Below are 20413 nucleotides of genomic sequence, written 5' to 3'. Positions count from 1 at the left end.
ATTAAAAATTATATTCAAATGAACGCAATCATTTCGCCAGATGACATAGTTTATTAGTTCCATCTCTAGCTGCTGTTTAGCTCGCACGACGGCGCCACACAGTAATCCTCCTTCACTGCCTTCAGTAACTAACACACCTACGGTCTATGAAGCCAAAGACCCATGCCCCACCTGCTTGAGCAGCCTCAGCTCCTGCTTCAGCGTGTCCCGGAAGTGTCGCAGGTCCCGCTCGTGTTCGCCGCGCAGTCGCTTGGCGTGATGACGTAGTTCCGCCTCGAGCTGTTGCTCCGCTCGCTCGGCGGCGCCGCGCTGGGCTCGCGCGAGCGTCTCGAGATCAGCCTCGTGAGCTCGCGAGAGCGACGCCAGCTCCGCTTCGAACCTGCGAACGATTTCAATATCGGTTACTAAAGATCAACATCAACAAATTCAATAAAATCTTCAGTTATGACTTATGTATAGTCCTAAAGAATTATACATAATTCATATGTTATTATATTCATATATCTCTTATACAGGGTGAATCTCCATAAAGTGCACATATTGAAACGGGTAAAATTAAACCGCATTTTGTCGACAAAAAAAATATAAAAAAAATAAAAAAATATTTTTTTTGGGTTTTACGACCTTTTGAATTTTTTTTTGGGAAATTTGCACCTGAAGTAAATAAATCGCTATAACTTTTAAACTAAGAGGGTTATCAGGTTCAAACAAAAATAACAATGATTGCCAATGATAGGCCGTACTGATCCATGAAAAAAAAAACAAAAAAAAAATCATCTTCCCAGGAAAAAAATGTCAGATTAGTGCAAAAAAGCACTTTTTTTAGGTAAAATTTTCAGTAATCATCAATTTCCTCAAAATAATCTAGGCATTTTATTTTTTTATTATTGTTTAATGCAATTCTACGTCGTATTAGCTTTCAAACACTAAAAAAACCACGCCTCTAACTCAAGTATAAAGTTTGCTAGGAATGTTTCAAAAAAGATACTCATGACGCGACGCACGTGCGCCCTAATAAAACTGGTATAGTCCGACCCATAATTAGATGTCCAAAATATAAACAAAGAAAACTATCAAAAATATGTTTCAATGGTAAATTCATGGTAGTTTCTTATTTTTGACGATATTAAAGTGATAAAACTGTAATAAAATAAATCTTTAATAATTAAAAAAAAAACACTAGTTTGTATGAAAAATGTTATTTATTACCAACACCCTTAAAAACTGCCTTTGTTTAAGCGCTCGTAGGAAACTTTATACTTAAGTAAGAGGCATGCTTTTTTTAGTGTTTGAAAGCTAATACAACGTAGAATTACATTAAATAATAAAAATAAAATAAAAAGCCTAGATTATTTTGAGGAAATTCACGATTACTGAAATTTAACCTAAAAAAATTGCTTTTTTCACACTAATCTGACTATTTTTTTCTGGGAAGATAAGCTTTTTTGTTTTGTTTTTTTCATGGATCAGTACGGCCTATAATTGGCATTCATTGTAATTTTTGTTTGAACATGATAACTCTTTTAGTTCAAAAGTTATAGCGATTTATTTACTTTAGGTGCACAATTCCAAAAAAAAAACTTCAAAAGGTCGTAAAACCAAAAAAAAAAAAATTTTTATTATTTTTTTTATTTTTTTTGTCGACAAAATGCGGTTTAATTTTACCTGTTTCAATATGTGCACTTTATGGAGATTCACCCTGTATATAGAATTCTCGTGTCACAATGTTAGTTACCGTACTCCTCCGGAACGGCTTTACCGATTTTCACCAAATTTTATATGCATATTCAGTAGGTCTGAAAATCTGCTACTATCTATTTTTCATACCCCTAAGTGATAAGGGTTATTCACCCTTAATTTTTTTTTATTTATGTATAAACCTTAGGGATTAGTATGCCAATGTATGAAAAAAATATGCACTTTTTTCAACATTTTCCTTTTCCTTTAATTTGTCACATAACATTACTTCCCAGATTTTGATCCTAATAAACAACACTATCAGATAGTGGAATAATATAGAGGGTATATTTTTTTTCAAAATGAATTCATTCGATTACTAGCTAGGGAAAAAGATTTTTTAAAAAACTAATGATGCAGTTTTAGTTTTTATTAAAATCGGCCTCGTAACTCTTTTCAGCAGTTTTCGCTTATCCTTATAGTTTCAGATTTGGCCCTGAAGGCCCGTTTGAAAAATTCACCATGTATATTATTATTCTATCGGTACAGTACCTCTTGTCCTGCTGGTCGCGCAGCTGCGCCTCCTTGGCGTTGAGGTCCTGGAACTGCTTCTGCTCCAGCTTCTGCAGCATCTTGATCTCGCGCAGCTCCTGCTTGCGCAGCGCGTGGTCGTCCCACGTGCGCCCGCTCTCCTCGTCGCCCCATATCACCTGCACCACGTCAAACACAACATGACACACGTGTGATAGGGTATATGACTATTGTGAAAATATCATTTAAAAAAATGACGTTAACTTAAAAGTAAATATTTTTATAAGCCAACTAACCCCAGAAATAATTGAAAAGTAGGTGATCTGTTGAATAAATCAATAATAAAATCATTAAATTTCCATGTTCGCCCACAAGACTTAAAGCGCACGGAATTACCTGAAGCTGAAATGACGTCACCAGCTTGTAAAGATTAAATGCATGGACATCAGTAATCAACCCCAAATAGGATAAGATAGTCCTACCTGAGGTCGGCCACAAATGCGCCGCTACCCCTGAGGTCGTAACTTGAACTCCTCGGGAAAATATATCTATCTCCCTTACCACACCCTTCAAACCAGACCACAGCAGCACTTAACACTGAGGTCATGAGGTAGAGGTGTGGCGGTGGTGCCGCCGGATTCAAACCACAAAGGGTTCTACCACCTTCAAAGTCTTTTTTCTCTTGACTTCATTACAGATACAGGTTTTACCTGTCCTTTTTTCATTAGCATATTTCAGTCTTTCTTATTAAACTGGTAGGATCACTCTACATTTTTTCCTGGTACCCTAAAAAATGCATTACTACTTCTGAAGACCGAGTTGTATAGCAAAAATGAGAGCTTTGCCACATCCTTCAAACCAGAACACAGCAGCGCTACGCCGTCGCACAAGACACTGTCATATAGGTAGGAGTGTTACCTTGGAAGTGGTGGTGGTGACGATGACGCCGTCGATCTCGAACTTCCTCGTGCGCTTCCTCGTCTTCTTCTTCAGGTTCGCCATGTGGATATCTTCTTTGGACCTGTAGCAAATCAAATGAAATAAAATCAATTTATTTGTGAATAAGGTAATTGTTAGTTACCTAATACCTTTTTTTTTACGTAGTCGGTTATTCTGCCACTGGGTGGTTTACAAATAATTATCATTTTAATTAGCTAAATAAGCAATACTGCCTTTTATGAAGATTTTCAATCTTAAAGTGTTTAAGGACTAGATTTTCATGCAAAACCGAAATGTGCCTTACAAACAACGTATAATTTAACGTTTTGAATTTTCGCGCAAAAATTCTAACCGTTATGTTTGAATGGTGATGTCATTACGTTAGTAAACATAGGCAGTACCTCAAATTCTTTCTGCTTACTATCGAAATGACGTCACACATAAAAAATGACGATAATCGTTACACATATTTTAATAATCAATTTAAAACATAGTGGATTTTAAAATCAAACCTATATGGTTCCTAATTTTTTCCAGTCTGTTACTATTATAGTAATGTAACAGACTGGAAAAAAGAAGGTTTTAAATTCGACCGCTGACATACATAGCTACTGATTCAATATTTTTCTTATAGATGAGTACAATACCTTTGCATTCTGTTAGTGGGCTGACCGTCCAGGTTCTTCCGCCTGAGGACCACCTGCTCGCCGTTGTCCAGACCTTGGCTGTCTGCGTTTATTCTGGAAAATAACGATATTACATAAATAAATTATAAATGACAACTCGCGCGGCTGAACTTATTTCAGAGTCTTATTCACGACACGACAAGGATGTTTATTTTTTTTTTTTAAATATAGGAGTGGCAGATGAACTTGCAGTCCAATGATTATTGCTATCTAGCCTGCTATTACTGGAGGATTACTGGAGGCCTGTATTCAAACCCAGATAGGATAAGATTCCTAACTGAGGTCAGCCACAGATGCGCCGCTGCTGTTGAGCATTACGCTGGAATGCCTCGAAACCTTTGTCTCCCTTACCACACCCTTCAAACCAGAACACAGCAGCTTAACACTGCTGTTATAACAGAAATAGGTGTGGCGGTGGTACAGCCGGAGTCGATCCACAGGATTCTACTACTAACTTATCTAGCGCAGCCACCATTTCACTGGGAACACCTGTACACACACACAGAATAGTAGCTCACCCGGCGGAGTCACTGACGTCTGTGAACACCTGTACAACAAACATTGGTAGCTCAACCGGTCCGGCCGGGGCCCCTGTGCACACTCACCTGGCGGAGCCGTTGAGCGCGAGGTGCGCGGAGTCGTGCGAGGCGGTGGTGGCGGACGTGGCGGACGTGGCGAGCGAGTCCGCGTCCGCCGCGCGACGAGAGCGGTCCGAAGCCACCGAGCCGCTGTCCGATTGGGAACCCCTGTAAATAAATAAAATTAATTACATATAAAGATTCATGATCACGTGGGACATAGATGATTAAAAGAAAAACATATGATCAAGTGAAAATAGATGATTGATATTGAAAAGTGGTGGAGTGTAGTTCACAGCCTCCGGAGTCAAACAGCAAAGGGTTCTACCACCATCTGTTATATTATTTCTTAAAAAATATCGATATTCAAATACCACTTCCTGGTAGTCGTTTGAATAATAGAAAAACTTTTCATGTACCACATTGTCGAACAAAAGTAGGAGAACATTCTCTACTGTACAGAATGTTATCGTCATACAATGCCATATGTTCATCCTTTGACTTATTCCATGGATCGTTAACCTCAGCCAAAACACAATTAAAGATGTTATTCTAAAGTAACTGGTTAGATTATTATTATATATATTTTTTGTGTTCTTATGTAAGCTGTGTTCACTATTCTAGAATGAACACTGCATTGTTTTGTTTTTGTAAGATTTGTTTTATGTAATTCAATTTGTGAACCAAATTAAAAAAAAAAATATTATTATTGTTTCTCTTGTTGCTATCACTACTATTATTGTCACTGTACCCACCTCTCGAAGCTGTCGGGGCTGAGGCGGCGGTGCGTCCGCGTGGCGCCCGAGTCTCGCACTCGCACCTCGGCCGCGCCGACCGTCACCACCGACACGTGCGATGTGTCCTGCGAACGGGAGAGGAATGATCGAATTGTTGTACTTTCGTGTGTTTTGTAGCACTTTTGGTTCGGACGATTTTCGGTGAAAACTTGCGTGCAACATGTTCTGAGTCCTGAGACAGATGCAAGAGTTAATTGTAGCACATTTTGTGTTTTGTAGTACTTTTGATATGAAAGTTTTTGATGTGAAACATCTATAGCCGCACGTAAAACCGATTTCTGGCGTGGCGACGCATGCCGTGGGCAAAAATCGTAATATTTTATTTTATCATTATGACATATTTAGTTCCTATCACAATATGTTCTTTTCTGCATATTACTTTTACAAAATAATGTCGATGTTTCACATCTGCCAGGCGTCCCGTGACGGCTCACATTGTTTTTTTTAGTAAAAACTCTCGTACAAAATATCCTAGAAGCTATGCAAGCATTCAGTGTACTCATTTTGGGTTTGGTACTACTTTTAGTTATTATGACCTATTGAGACATTTTTGTGTACACTATCATCTAGTAATACTTTTCAAATATTGTAGTACTTTTATAACGGACAATTTTCACTACAGATCGAAATTATATAAATAGATCACTGACCCGTCGCATTACAACGCAAATCAACATTAGCAAATGAATTAATAGAAGATACATTCCACTACTCAAAACAAAACACAAATAAGCAAACAAATATACCGTTCACATATACGTACCAGGTTGAGTCCATTGGAGACGCTGTCGTCGAACACTCCAGAATCTCCAGTGGCGCCGGGGCTCAGGATCAACACCTCGCTGCTGTCCAGCCGTCTGCCGCGGGTCTTTTCTACACATCACAATTAAATATACAATTAAATTAATTCATAAATTGAATGAATATGCATATTAAAATGCAACCAGGGCTATTTAAACGGCTCTGCTACTGCTACAAGAATTTGGGACCCCATTGGAAACTAATAAGTTAAGAAAACGTTAAAACATTGCAATATAGAATTTTTTGCCATAATTATTATTTATAGTGTAAGTATTACATTTTTAGGATTCCATACCCAGAGTGTAAAACCAGAACCCTACTACTAAGCCTCTGCTGTCTGTTGTAGTGTGCGTGGGTCTTATACACACTACAGTTCACTACACTGTCCATCTGTCACAGGATTCCATGCGTCGAAAAGTATTAAAAAGAAACTTGAAATTTTTGTACACATGTGTAAAAGTACTAAAACATAATAATAATACTAAAAAAATATTAAAAATGTATGGGGGTCGCTATACAAGAAATTGCTATTTTTCGACGTTTTTCGCTTTATTCATTGAATAGATAGACAGTTCAATGTATCACAATACATTTACTTCTAAAGCTTCCATGATAACAAAAACTGAAATTTGGAGGTACGGAACCGTCAGTATGCAAATTCTTTCTTTTTATAACATAGTAGAAGCAGGCTAGCATGCAGTCCACCTGATGGTAAGTGGCTACTGCCGTCTATGGACATCTATAATCAACCCCAGACAGGGTTAGATTTTCCTACCCGAGGTCGGCCACAGATGTGCAGCAGGAGCCACTTACCATCAGGTGGACTGCATACTCGTCTGCTACTCCTATACATAGCTTAGTAAAGATTACTCACTCCTAACAAGAAAATTTTGAGAATTTTTGTACCCAGTTTTGAGAATTGAAATAGTTGCGTAAAAAAGTTTTGCCACGTCTCCGTGCTAAAATGTCCCTAAAATATTTGAAATACTTATTTATTTATTATGTAAATTACGCAGTATTAGTTATTTATATTCGTAAATTTTCTCTAAAAATGTTTTTATTTGCCAAGAATTCAAAAAAAGAACTTACTAATAAGCCGTGTGTGGCTTCATTCAATTTCAAGGCGGCGAAGTATCTTTACTAATCTATGCTCCTGTATTATAACATCAACCAACCTGTGTAAGAGCTGGTACAGTCCAGCGAGTCTAGCGAGGAGGGCGCGAAGCAATCGTCGTCCGAGGAGGACCCTGCGCCGACGATCACGACTTCATCCGCTATGGGTGGTGTTGTTGATATCGTCACCGCGTTCGGTGGTAGCTGTGGGGGATATTAGATTGTAGATTAGAATAATAATATTGTCTGTGTGTAAATATTATTGTAACATTTTAATTGAGTGTAAAAAAATAATATAAAAAGAAAAGTGAACTGCATAGTTGCATTTTTTCGTGACCATGTCGTCGTCGACGATGATAATTATGACAATAACGATGATAACGACGATAAATGACGTTGGGGATAATGATAAAAAAATATTGTAATTTTTTTTTATTATTGTTATTGTAAATTTTGATAATAAAACTGTTGTTGTTGTTGTTGTTGTTGTTGTTGTTGTTGTTGATGATGATGTTGTTGTTGTTGTTGTTGGTGGTGGTGGTAGTGGTCACTCACCGGGTGTGCGTGTCCGAGCACCGGCGGGTGCGTGGTGGTGACGGTGACGAGGCCGGCGGGCGCGGCGCCCAGCGAGTTCGGCTCCGCGCGCACCGACACCACCGTCACCGCCGCCGTCGCCGCTGCCGGGGTCGCTGGTGTCGCTGCTGGTGTTGGTGCTGGTGGCTGCGGTGTGGACGGTCACATTAGTATGGACTACACACAAGTATGACGTACAATGTGACGTCACTGCGGGGCTGCGCGGTGGCAGCTGTCACGTTAGAACACACTTAAAGTATGACGTACCCTGTGACGTCACTGTGGGGCTGCGCGGTGAGGACAGTGACGTTAGTACTGCAGACTACAGACAAAGTATGACGTAGCAATGTGACGTCACTGCGGGGCTGAGCGGTAGGAACGGACACGTCAGTAGACTACAGAGTTAAAGTATGACGTTATTATGGGACTGTGGAATGGGAACGGACACGTTAGTATAGAGTTCACGTATGACGTACAATGTGACGTCACTATTAGGCAAAGGTTTGAAGGTGGTGGAACTCTTTGTGGTTAAACTCCGACGGCGACATCGCCACACATATATCTTCCTAATAACAGCAGTGTTAAGTCCTGCTGTGTTCTGGTTTGAAGGGTGTGGTAAGGGGGACATCCTTTCCGAGGCGTTCCAGCTTAGTCCTTAGGGGTAGCGGGCATCTGTGGCCGACTTCAGGTAGGAATATCTCCTGTATGGACGGCAGAAGTCACTTACCATCAGGTGGATTGCACGCTACCAAACTTCATACGCCTTTGGGACTGTTAGCATTCATCATAATTTTTTAGCACACAGATAATTTTTCCAAATCAGACGATTCGTATCTCAGACTTAGATTGAAGCACATTCTCACTACTAAAGAAATAGATAATAGACAAAACTCACCGTAACAGGCCTGATCTCGACCGCGTTCAACTTCTTACCGACCTCCGCTTCCTCAATCGAAGCGGACCTCGAGTACTCCTTCACTCGCACGCTAGCTCTGTCCTTGTCATCCGCCGACCTCGACCTAGCGCTCTCTCGCTCCAACCGGCACACCTCCGCCGTCACACTGAACTCCTCGTCCGTCGAGCTCGACCGCGATCGGTCCGTCGACTTGTTGCTGGATTTGTCGACGCTCGCTTTCAACTCGGCGCTCAGTCTGTTTATTTCGACGCTCGCTCGCTTTTTCACGTGCGATTTGTCGGCGGATCGGTTGTCGGATTTGTCCGTGTGTCGGTTCAGCTCGATGCTGGATTTGCTGACGTTCCGTTTGAACTCCTCGTTGAGTCTGTTGATCTCGGCGCTGACCTTGTTGTCGTGTCTGTCGTGCTCGCTATGTCTGTCCCTGTCTTTCGATCTCGCGTCTCTGTCGTTCGCGTGTATCCTGTCCGTCGGTCTGTCGGATTTCTCCTCGACGGCTCTCTCGGCGTCTCTGCATACCTGGTAACATAATAATGTATTAAATAAAATTAAATACTAGAACCACCACTACCACTTACTAGAAATATAACTAAACTAACCCGTAAGCGAATAATTTTAATTGTAAAAATTCTTAAATTAATCTAAAGTAATACTCGTTACTTATGAATAGGCTTAAGGAATAAATATAAATTTTCAATTACTTTTTAAATTAAAAATGTTTTTCACATTTTATTGACTTAATTTAGTATTCGATTACCAGACATTTAAATAATGTATTTTCTATACATCCAAAGAACTATGAGACAGTGGTAAATCTATTTATACCCAAGGAACCCCAAAAAGTCACTTTTTTAGACCCATCTGTTTAAACTATGTTACTTATTATTTAAGTTTTCAGCAAATATATTTTACCTGATCAACAATCTGCTTTCCGGCCGCTGCCGTATTCGTCATATTCACTATATTCGCATTCGCAGTAGCTATGACCGCTGGCGGCGGCGGAGCCGGCTGCTTTCTTCTCGCACTCGACGTTTGCGACGACGGCGGCGACGGCGACTGCGACTGCGGCGACGACTGCGACTGCGGTGACGACTGCGACTGCGACTGCGACTGCGGCGACGACTGCGACGACGGCGGCGGCGAGGATGGCGTGTGCAACTGTGAGGATGATTGCGTCGAGGATGGCGAGGATGGTGACGGTACCGATATTGGTAGGGAGACCGACGATGGCGTTGTCGGCGTTGGGGTGGACGCTGGTTGTGACGTTGGGGTTGTGAGGGTGGTGGGGGGTTGTGTCGGGGGTGGTTGGAGGGTGGCGGGGGGTTGCGGGGGGTGCGCGGCGCGGGGCGAGGGCGGCGCGGCGGCGGGGGACGCCGGCGGCGGCGGCGCGGGGCCTTTCTCTTTTTTTGGGGCCTGAAATATGCATTTTAAAATTATTTTAAGTATGTCACATTATTTAATTCTACTTAATTTATGTAAATATATATAAATGCATATAAAATAAATAAATACACTGTAGACACGTTTTGAAAGATAGCGCAAAACTAATATGATATTAAGGAAATTAAGTTGTAAGTTGTGACAATAATATTTCAATTTATATATTTTTGTAAAGGTTTTTCAATTTTGAAAACACTTAAAATCTAGTACGAGAACGTCTATAAGATATAACTTGTAAAGGTTTTCTTTAGAAGGCGATGATTTATTGTTACATGTTAATATGTATCATATCCATCTTGTATGTAAAGCATCACACAGTGTATACATACGCTTTATGTAAGTTTATATAAAGCTTATTATTATTAATTAATATGCTTTACATTTGTAGCAACTAAGCACTACAAGAGTTGCGTAATTGTACGTTTGTATTATTATGCGTCTACGTGAGTGTACAAAGGCGCATACTTATGTGTGTGTATGCGTGCGTATGAGCGTGCTTATGTGTGTGTGTGCGCGCGTGTGTGCGTGCGCGCGTGTGTGCGTGCGTGCGTGTGCGTGTATAACATGTCACACACACTCACCGGATGTTTCCTGTCAGCGCTGTGCTCGTCGTCGTGCGGCCGCTTGGCTGCGGCGGCGGCGGCGGGGGCGGGGCCGGTGGCTGCGGCTGCTGCTGCGGGAGCGGGGCCTGCTGCTGCGGGGGCGGTGCCGGCGGGTGCGGGGGCGGGGCCCGCCGGTGCGGCGGCGGGGGCGGGGGCGGGCTCGGCCGCGCGGGGAGAGGGCGGCGCGCGCGCGGGGGCGGTGGTCGCCGCGCCGCCGGGAAGAGGCTCGGCCTCCGACACTGTCATGGAAGAAAATACATCATGTATGAACAAGGACGGTGGTAGAAGACTGTGGTTCAGCAGCAACACTGTCACACACATAAGCGACATAATAAGCATAAGGTTTGAAGGGAGACACACATAAGCGAGGTGTTCAAACATAGTTGTTAGCGGTAGCAACGCATTTTAGCCGACTTCAATTAGAAATCTTATCTAATGTTGATTACAGATGTCCATAATTTAAGTAAATAATCCAGATGACAGTAGCCACTAACCGTCCATATAAAAGAATATGCTCACTTAAACTGTAAAGTTCGAACTGTAGTAGACAAAAACGACTAAAAATCAATTATAACTAAAAGACATTAATTTTGTATGTTCATGCACATAATATACTTGACATAATTCAAATATATTATATATGAATATATAATACATTTTATTATGTATACAACAATAGAGCAATGATAGCCTAATGGTTAAGAAACTTGGCTTCTTAATTGCACACGTATGGAGTTTCTTGCGCCGCTTCTTCTCCATAGCGAAATACCTTCCGAAGCGGTGGTAGTTTGTTGACTTTCAAAAAGTATTCTATATGAATCAATTTTGAATAAATGAGATTTGAATTTTGAATTTGAATTTGAGGGTCCGAGGTTCAAATCCCCGGCACTTATGTTTTTTCAAATTTATGTGCGTATTAGAAATTAACTATCACTTGCCTAAATGGTGAAGGAAAACATCGTGAGGAAACCGGCATACCTGAGAGATTGTTAGAAAAAAAAATCTTAACGGTATGTGAAGTCTACCAATACGCACTTGTCCAGCGCGCTGGACTATGACCTAATCCTTCTCATTCTGAGAGGAGACCCGTGCCCAGCAGTGGTACAGTGATGTGTTGATAATGATGATGATATAAAAATAATATGACAGACTCACTCTTGATGTCCGGCGTGTCGGCCGACCTCACTGACGTGGAGTCATCTTCCATCTCCATCTGCATCTGAGAGCTGCGATGTTCCTGCACACACACAACACACACACATTTATATATCTGTATACATATACATCCAGACGTACAGAACTTAAATGTCTGACTGTACATTACAATTGGGTTAATAAACAGATGTAAAAATTACAAAACTAAATAATTTTGGGTTTGTAAATTACCTTTTTTGACGATATCGTAAATACTCGTAGTAAAAAGTCCACATCGATTCAATTAAAATCATGAAAAAGGAATACTACCAAAATTGATTATATTACATTGCTACCAAGACGTAATAAAAATTATAATAATAGAATCAGCAATAGGGGTGTGCGAATAATTCGAACTTACGAATTATTCGTTCCGAATCGAATATTAATATTCGATTCGAAACTCGAATCGAATGATTCGAAAATTCGAATTATTCGAAAGTTCCCGAATAATTCGAAAAATTTCGAATAATTCGAAAAATTTCGAATAATTCGAAAATTTTCGAATAATTCGAAAATTTTCGAATAATCCGAAAATTTTTGAATAATTCGGATATTTACAGGGTTTCTTATTTTCAATTATGGCATGAACTAGGGAAAAGTTGAAAAATTTTTTTTTCACAAAATGGCGACTGCTTGAATAAAAAAATTGTTTTTGTACTTTTTTTTTGACTTTTTCGAATTTTTTAAAAATAGTAAAAATTGAAATTTGGGGATGATCCTATTCTTGTAATGTTAATAAATAACTTATAAAAAAAATGATGGTAAAAATATTGATTGCCTTTTTTTACGGCACTTCAAAAAATTACCTGAAATTCATGCTTCTAGACTAGAATACCCCCTTAATTCGCGAATTATTCGAAAACTTTCGAATTATTCGAGATTTTTACGAATTATTCGAAATTTTTCGAATTATTCGAAATTTTTCGAATTATTCGAAGAATTTCGAATAATTCGAAAATTCGAATTATTCGATTCGAATTTCGAATCGAATATTGATATTCGATTCGATTCGATTCGAACGATATTCGCACACCCCTAATCAGCAATATTAAAAAAAAACATAACAGTTATAATGTAAACAATGTAACTATTGTGTTACTATTTAACAGTCACGAGTCGAATCACAAACAAATGTTTTCATCAGCTTTTTGATATATTGTCTAAAATATAAACAATATATATATTATAGGTATGTATTTATACTACAAAATAAACCAACACTGCGAAAAAATAAAGCAAAGCGCAACGAAATGTGAAGCTTTAAATTAAAATTAAACCCCATCACATCATACCATATTATTATCTACTCTGTTAAAATACAGAAAGAATAGGAAGTAAAAGAAAATCAAAAAATGAAAGGGAAGAGTGAGGGACAGGGGCGTAGAAGGAGAGACCGGGAAGCGAGAGGGAGAGAAAGAAAGGGAAGAGAGAGTAAAAAAAAGAGAAAGAGGGGGAGTTGAGAAAGAAAGAAGGAAACAAAAAAATAGACTTTTGTAATTACTAATTCGTAACAAATAAATAATGTAAGGGCAAAAAGGTTGATACATAGTAATTTGGATTATTATGTGTAACGTCCTACAAAAAAATCTGAAAAGAAAATAAAACATGACGATCTACATCCATATCTACTATTTTCTGTAACCTAAAGCTAAACTATACTATTTGTGCATTCCAAAATTAACTTATCAGTACACCATCCCGATTTTGTTTTTTTAACGAAAAAATTCTAACAAAAAATTAATAAACAAAAACAAATAAGATTCCTATATTACTTCATTAGATACAATTAAGTATAAAGTGAATACTCCAACCATCGTACAAAACAAAGTAAAATACCACAAGGGTAAATCAATTTCCAAAAAAAAAAAAAACTTAAAACAAAATTAAAGATATTCAATTTACTTTTCCGTTATATCAGTGACACGAAGCAAACAAAAAAATATATATGATAAAAAAAAAATATGAAGAAAAAAATATTTTTTTAACTGTAACACATATTTTTATAATGTAACACATATTTTTTATAATGTAACAACACATATTTTTTATAATGTAACACATATTTTTTAAATGTAACACATATTTTTTACCTTCAACGACGGCGGAGGCTCGCGCGGCTGACCGTCCGATTCGCGTGCAATATGATAACACAAATGTAACATTAACGTACGGGGTTGATTATGAATAATTTATTTAAAAAATGAATTAGATGTATGAAGAATTCAAAAAAACATATATTTTTAAGCAAAATATAGTTTCATGTTCGGATTTCTGGTAATTTAAAACTGATTAATAAAAAATATATACAATGTATTGTAATGTATTTTGACTAAATTTAAAACTATAAATATTTTTAAAATTTTATTTTATATTCATTATTGCAGGAAAAAAAAATCAGTCCACCTAATGTTATTTGAAATTGAAAATCTGTAATCTACCGAAATGTATGTGATTGTCAAAATGCATAGATTCTCAGAATCCAAAAAACCTACGACTGTCAAAATTCGTAGTATCTATGATAGTCAAAATTCATAGTACCTATAATTGTCAAAATTCACTGTAGCTATAAAAATTAACATTCCTTATAAATGTTAAAATTCATAACACCTATGATTGTCAAAATTCATAGTATTTATGATGGTCAAAATGCACTATATCTATAATAATATATAGTTTATAATTGTTAGAATTTATAGCACTTATGAGCGTCAACATTCATAATACTTATGATAGTCAAGTTTCATAGTAGGTACCTACATATTATGTGTTATGATTGTCAAAATTAACAGTGTCAACGCTCCTAAAAATTCACATACATTTGTCGAAATTCACATCATCTACCAACCCCAAACCTCATTATATCTAAACCCTACGATCCGACGATTCCAAAGTCCTACCACAACCCCCTATCCTATACCTATCACACGACCCACGAGTACATCCCCTAAAGCCGCGTTTCCCAACCTGTGGTCCGCGGATCCCTGGGGGCCCACGAGTATATGTATGGGGGTCCGCGGTGTCATCTCTGGACCGTACATAAATTATCTACTCTTGTTTATACAAAAAACAAATACAGAAACAGATTACAAGTAGAATCTGATTTGAGATTACAGCTTAGTAGCAACGTCAACCCTGAATATCCCTGATTTAGTTGCAAAAAAGCAACACCAACCTTTCACATTTTTCATAATAAACAGTTATAATTACCTTCTGTATTTTTTTTGTATCTGTAATAACTAAAATAAATACCTAATCCGTGTTTTTTGCTGTTTATTTTATAAAGGGGCTCCGTGAAAACTGTGCTTGATCTCCTAAGGGTTCGTGTATTGAAAAAGGCTGGGAAACGCTGCCTTAAAGTATACATAATAATATACACCTATATGTGTCACAAGTTAAATACTAACCAACTCTCTGATACTGCTCCTTGCAGCGCCCCCTGGCCCGCTTCCGGCCCTGCTCCGTTAGTGGCGTGCGGTAAGCGACACACGTGGGATTATTGTTATAATATTATCATCATGTTAGTATCGCGTAAAGTGGCACAAAAGTCATCACTATGTCGGAAAACGCTTGAAATCTTTGCAAATGGCGGTAAATTTCAGTTATATTTTGACATTTGTGATGTAAATAAATATAGTACTGACATTTTACAAGCATATTTACAAATAGTAAAAAGTACATACGGTAAAATTTACTATATATAAATAGAAAGAAAGAAAGAAACATTTATTCGGATAATTGCAACACAAATGAAATACAATAATGTAGAGAGACAAAAAAAAAATAACAAAACAAAAGAAAAAAATAAATAAAAAATACAATAAAACAACAAAAGGACAATAAAAACGTACAATCAATTATTACAATAATATGTGTTGCAACGACCACGAAAAGGGACAAACTCAGCATGTGCCACGTGCAGGTAAACTGCGTCGTGGCTCTGATTTTCAGTTTGCCCCCTACGTCTGGGCTGCTCGGACGGCTGATTCACACATGCCGTCTGTGCCTTTTTATTTGCTAGTCTTTATTATCGTTGTGATTCATAGAATTTGTGTTTATGTGAATTGACGAATACTGCGTAAAATGTTAACAATTATAATAAAGTTTTTAATGAAAGCAATATGGTGAGTACCCATTTCAGATTGTTGTATCTTTTAGTGTGTAAGAATATATAATAATATTTGAGTGAATCATCCCAAATACCACTTTTTATTTCTAGAAAAGTATAGCAAGCCAGATGGGAACCAACCATGTACCCCCATGTTACGATAACCCAGTGGACCACTACTATCTCTAGTACCGCGCCCGAAATATGACAACCTGCTATGATGCCTAAGAGCTATAAATTTTGGGTAAGTAAGGAAAACGTTATGTAAATATCTCAACTATTTAAAAGTCATATAATGTATTGTATTATACTTAATAAATAGTAAATAACATACGGTAAAATACCTTAATTCGCAGATCAGCCAACTCCACTTTTTGTCAAAATGTTTTTTTTTTATTTATTTCGTTCAACGCCATTTACTATCAAAACAAATAAAAAAAAACATTTTGACAAAAAGTGGAGTTGTCTGATTTGCCAACCAAGGTATCGATATGTAAATAGTAAATTACTATACATATAGTAAAAATTACTATACGTAAATTTGCTTATGAAGTACAATTCTAAAGTAAAACTAAAGTTTGTCATATGATAAAAATCTGTAGTCAAAAAATATCAGATGAAAACTTTTGCACCACCTCGTATATGCTGGTATATATACATAGATAGATATGACAAGTATTAAATCTTAGATATACGACGTAAGCTCGCAGATATATTACACAAGACACCCAATGTTAGTAATATTGTATTTACAACGTAATATATTGAAATTAGTAATACATTAATAATTAATTACTTTAAATAAAATCTTAAAGACGCTTTTTACATTCACAGACTCACAATAGGATTCCCTGTACCGTGGGTGCCATGGACACACACAGAGACAAATACACAAACACCCACACCCAGAACATATATCTAAATTCATTATCTGAATAATGTTTCTGCATGTTTCTGTCCGGGAATCGAACCTGCAACCCTTTGCGCGTCAGACCAGTATGGTGATAGCACCACGCGAGTCGTGAATACTTAGTGTTTTACATAGTTATTTTATGTATTACTAAGTTCTCTCGTTCAAAAATCTTGCAAGGGTTCGACAGATCTTCCTTCCTGTACCCCCCTCGCCCCCTAACCCCTGCAACGACCCCCCGGCACCCCTCATCTCTGCAGCGACCCCCCTAACCCCTGCAACGACCCCCCGCCACCCTCCATCTCTGCAGCGACCCCCCTAACCCCTGCAACGACCCCCTGGCACCCCCCACCCCTGCAGCGACCCCCCGGCGCCCCCAACTGACCTCCGAGTCGTCGTCGAGCAGCTCCTCCTCGACGACCTCGGCGCGGTACTCCAGCAGCAGGTCGCGCAGCGGCTTGGCGTCCAGCGGCCCGCTCACGAAGTCGTGCTTCAGCAGCTCGCTGGACGTCGGCCGCTTCTCTGGGTCCTGTGGGTGTTGGTGACTTTAAAGTTTTTGAAAGCGGTAGAACCCTCTGTGGTTCGTTTCCGGCGGCACCACCGCCACGCCTATTTCTGCCTCATAACAGCAGCGTTAGACGCTGCTGTATTCCGTTTTGAAGGGTGTGGTAAGGGAGACATACCTTTCCGAGGTGTTCCAGCTTAAGTCCACAGGGGTAGCAGCGCATCTGAGGCCGACTTCAGGTAGGAATATCTAATCCTATCTGGGGTTGATTACAGATGACCATGGGCAGCAGTAGCCACTTACCGTCAGGTGGACTGCATGCTCGTCTGCTTTATGTTTTTAGTTAGTACCACGATGACAGAGCTTTGCTCGTGTCTCACAAAAAGAAGGAACTCGAAATAAAGATAAAAAATAAAAGAAACAATCAGACCGCGACTTGAACCCGAGTTTCCCAACTTCGTAAATAGTAGCGAAATAGAGCTTCATATTCTAATGATATTGTAGGAGTTTTTATATTGAATAAAAACCTCCACGAAAACACGGTTAAAACGACATTTTCTGAAAATAAAACCTAGGTAGATCGATTTATCGACCCCGAAACCCGACAAATACAAAATTTCAAGAAAATCATTGGAACCATTTCCGAGATATATCACGATCACGATCAACTGTGTGCATTTTTTTTTTAATTTTTAGTATTTGTTTTTATAGCAACCACCCTTACATATACTCTGTAAAAAATCCTCTATTTCGCTTCAGGAGATAGAGCCCTGTGACGGACAGACAGCGGAGGCTTAGTAATAGGGTTCCGTTTTCACCCTTTGGGTATGGAACCCTAAAAACATCACTGTTCGCAGTCTGGTTAAAAAAAACCTCATCAGTGTTTTTTTTTTTAATCTGAGGTTTAAAAAAAATATATAAAGGTTTAGGTAATATATTATTAAGGGGTTTTTTTAAGGTCTAACCTTAACAAGCGCCTTAGCGATGAAGTCGTTGAACGCCTTGCTCCACCGCGACGGCTGGTCCAGGGCGGGCGGCTCGCTCTTCTGTATCTTGAGCAGCACACGCATCGGCGTCATCTCGTGGTTCGGCGGCTCCATCTGCGCGAACTCGATCAGCGTGATGCCCAGGGACCAGATGTCCACCTGGTGAAAGAAAAAACCAGTATTCAATGTAAATAATTATAGTTTAAAAACTAAAAACCACGCTAAAATCGCACAAGGAAAATCGTTAATCCTGATGCCTGACGATCCTGATGAGGTGAATGGGATAAAATGATTAAAGTCATGTACTGTCATCGGTTCTTGATAATTGATCAAAATTTTAAATTAATCTGGTAGTCTGTGGTCATCTGGTGGTAATCTGGCGGTCTGGCAGTTTCTGAGCAAATTGGTGGTTACCGACGGACGGACTGACATGCAAGTCCTACTATAAGGCTTCCATTTTATATAATATCGTAGGGAACCCTAATAAGTGCGTATAACAAGAATTGAAACTACTAAAACGTTTTTTTTTCATTCACCATATTGAACAAACTTTGCATTATTAATTGGTCAACATTATGGTGCCTATTTTTTTTAGTTTTTTTTTTTTTTATATAAAACAACACTGGTATTTTTATCTACATGTTACAGTCCGCGCCAAACTGCTAGTCCGCTCTGAAGTTGTTGCGAGCAGGTGTACAAATTACAATTTGCTATGGCGACGCGATTGATTTCTATATTCAGAGCGGACTAGCAGTTTTACGCGGATTATACCAAATGTATATTCATCACCATACTCGTTTACATACCTTGAAATCGTAGGGGTGGTCCCTGAAGGTCTCGCAGAGCACCACCTCGGGCGCCATCCAGTAAGGCGTGCCGATGAATGTGTCGTGTTTTTGTAGCGTCCATTGTGACTCTCTACCCACCCATTAGGACTCTATTCAATTCCACCTCACTTGAAACCGCCGAAATATTACAAATCGGACAACGAGCCTCACTTTCTACTTACCGTCATAGATTTTGCATATTACATTCAACCATAAATATGCAACCTCCGATTTAGGACTCTATTTTCTTCTCAAGTCAACAGTTGTACCATGAAATGATAAACAATTCATAGTCATCAATTTTCTTAGCCTAGCCACGGTAAATTCGATAAATAAAAAAAATATTGTCAAGATTGTTAGTTCATCAACGTACACACCTTAAAATATTACGGACAATCGTAAAAATGCCTCTCGTAAAGTTAAAAAAAAAACCACCCATTTGACATCTATTTCGTCACCACATCAACGTCCACAGCGGTCGCGGTCTATTTCGTTAGTGCGTCAACGTCGATACCTTGAAGTCGTAGGGGTGGTCCCTGAAGGTCTCGCAGAGCACCACCTCGGGCGCCATCCAGTACGGCGTGCCGATGAACGTGTCGTGTTTCTGTAGCGTCGACTTGTTCTTCGCCGACACGCCGAAATCCGCTGCAATTGTTATATTGACAAAGGTTTTATTTTGCGTTTGGTTAGGCTAGTTTTTGTGGTTAAATACCGGTGGCATCACCACCGCATAAAATTTCGCTAAATATTTTTTTTAATATATTTAAGCCTTGATAGGGGTTCTCACAATGTACGAGATATTATTTATATTAATGAAGTATAAAACGAGCATGCAGTCCAGCTAATGGTAAGTGGTTACTGCTGTACACAACCCCAGGTAGACTAGATTCATAGTTAAGATCACAAATGCATTGCTATCCTTGAAGACTAACTTGGAACGCCTCTGTTAAGTATGTCAACCTTACCACACCCTCAAAACTAGAACACCACAGCGGTTAAAAATACTGTTATTTAGGTTTGAGTTTGTGTGGCGGTGGTGCCTTCAAAATTGAACCCCAGCCTTCATAGAGTTGTACAATATTCATATCTATTCGTCGTGTATATATTTTTGACCCTCTGCGAGGTAGGACGGTCACCATACCAGTCTGAAGCGCAGTGTTTTAGGTTCGAACCCGGCCAGACAGATACTGGAATAATGAATTTAGATATCTGTTTTGGGTCTGTGTAATTGTG

The 20413-nt window shown here is 39.0% G+C and overlaps 1 protein-coding gene across 1 annotated transcript in view; it reads right to left on the bottom strand.

The window, feature by feature from the left end:
• Slik (Sterile20-like kinase) overlaps window positions 1-20413 on the bottom strand; it is a 64991-nt gene that overhangs the window by 7498 nt on the left and 37080 nt on the right. The window contains exons 6-21 of the mRNA XM_073087122.1: window positions 19695-19825; window positions 18333-18512; window positions 17248-17391; window positions 11806-11887; window positions 10630-10889; window positions 9521-10021; window positions 8591-9127; window positions 7678-7842; window positions 7185-7326; window positions 5972-6081; window positions 5167-5273; window positions 4439-4579; window positions 3795-3887; window positions 3127-3229; window positions 2230-2387; window positions 172-379 (exon numbers count right to left, since the gene is read on the bottom strand). Of these exons, the coding sequence (XP_072943223.1) occupies window positions 172-379; window positions 2230-2387; window positions 3127-3229; window positions 3795-3887; window positions 4439-4579; window positions 5167-5273; window positions 5972-6081; window positions 7185-7326; window positions 7678-7842; window positions 8591-9127; window positions 9521-10021; window positions 10630-10889; window positions 11806-11887; window positions 17248-17391; window positions 18333-18512; window positions 19695-19825 (3062 nt within the window). The remainder of the gene's footprint in view (window positions 1-171; window positions 380-2229; window positions 2388-3126; window positions 3230-3794; window positions 3888-4438; window positions 4580-5166; window positions 5274-5971; window positions 6082-7184; window positions 7327-7677; window positions 7843-8590; window positions 9128-9520; window positions 10022-10629; window positions 10890-11805; window positions 11888-17247; window positions 17392-18332; window positions 18513-19694; window positions 19826-20413) is intronic.

The sequence above is a fragment of the Epargyreus clarus genome, unplaced genomic scaffold (assembly GCF_041222505.1).
Source record: "Epargyreus clarus isolate Ecla_fem2 unplaced genomic scaffold, WU_Ecla_fem_2.2 ptg000025l, whole genome shotgun sequence".
Classification (NCBI taxonomy): domain Eukaryota; kingdom Metazoa; phylum Arthropoda; class Insecta; order Lepidoptera; family Hesperiidae; genus Epargyreus; species Epargyreus clarus.
The sequence above is the reverse complement of the archived record's forward strand: the minus strand, read 5'-3'. Positions and strand labels throughout refer to the sequence as shown.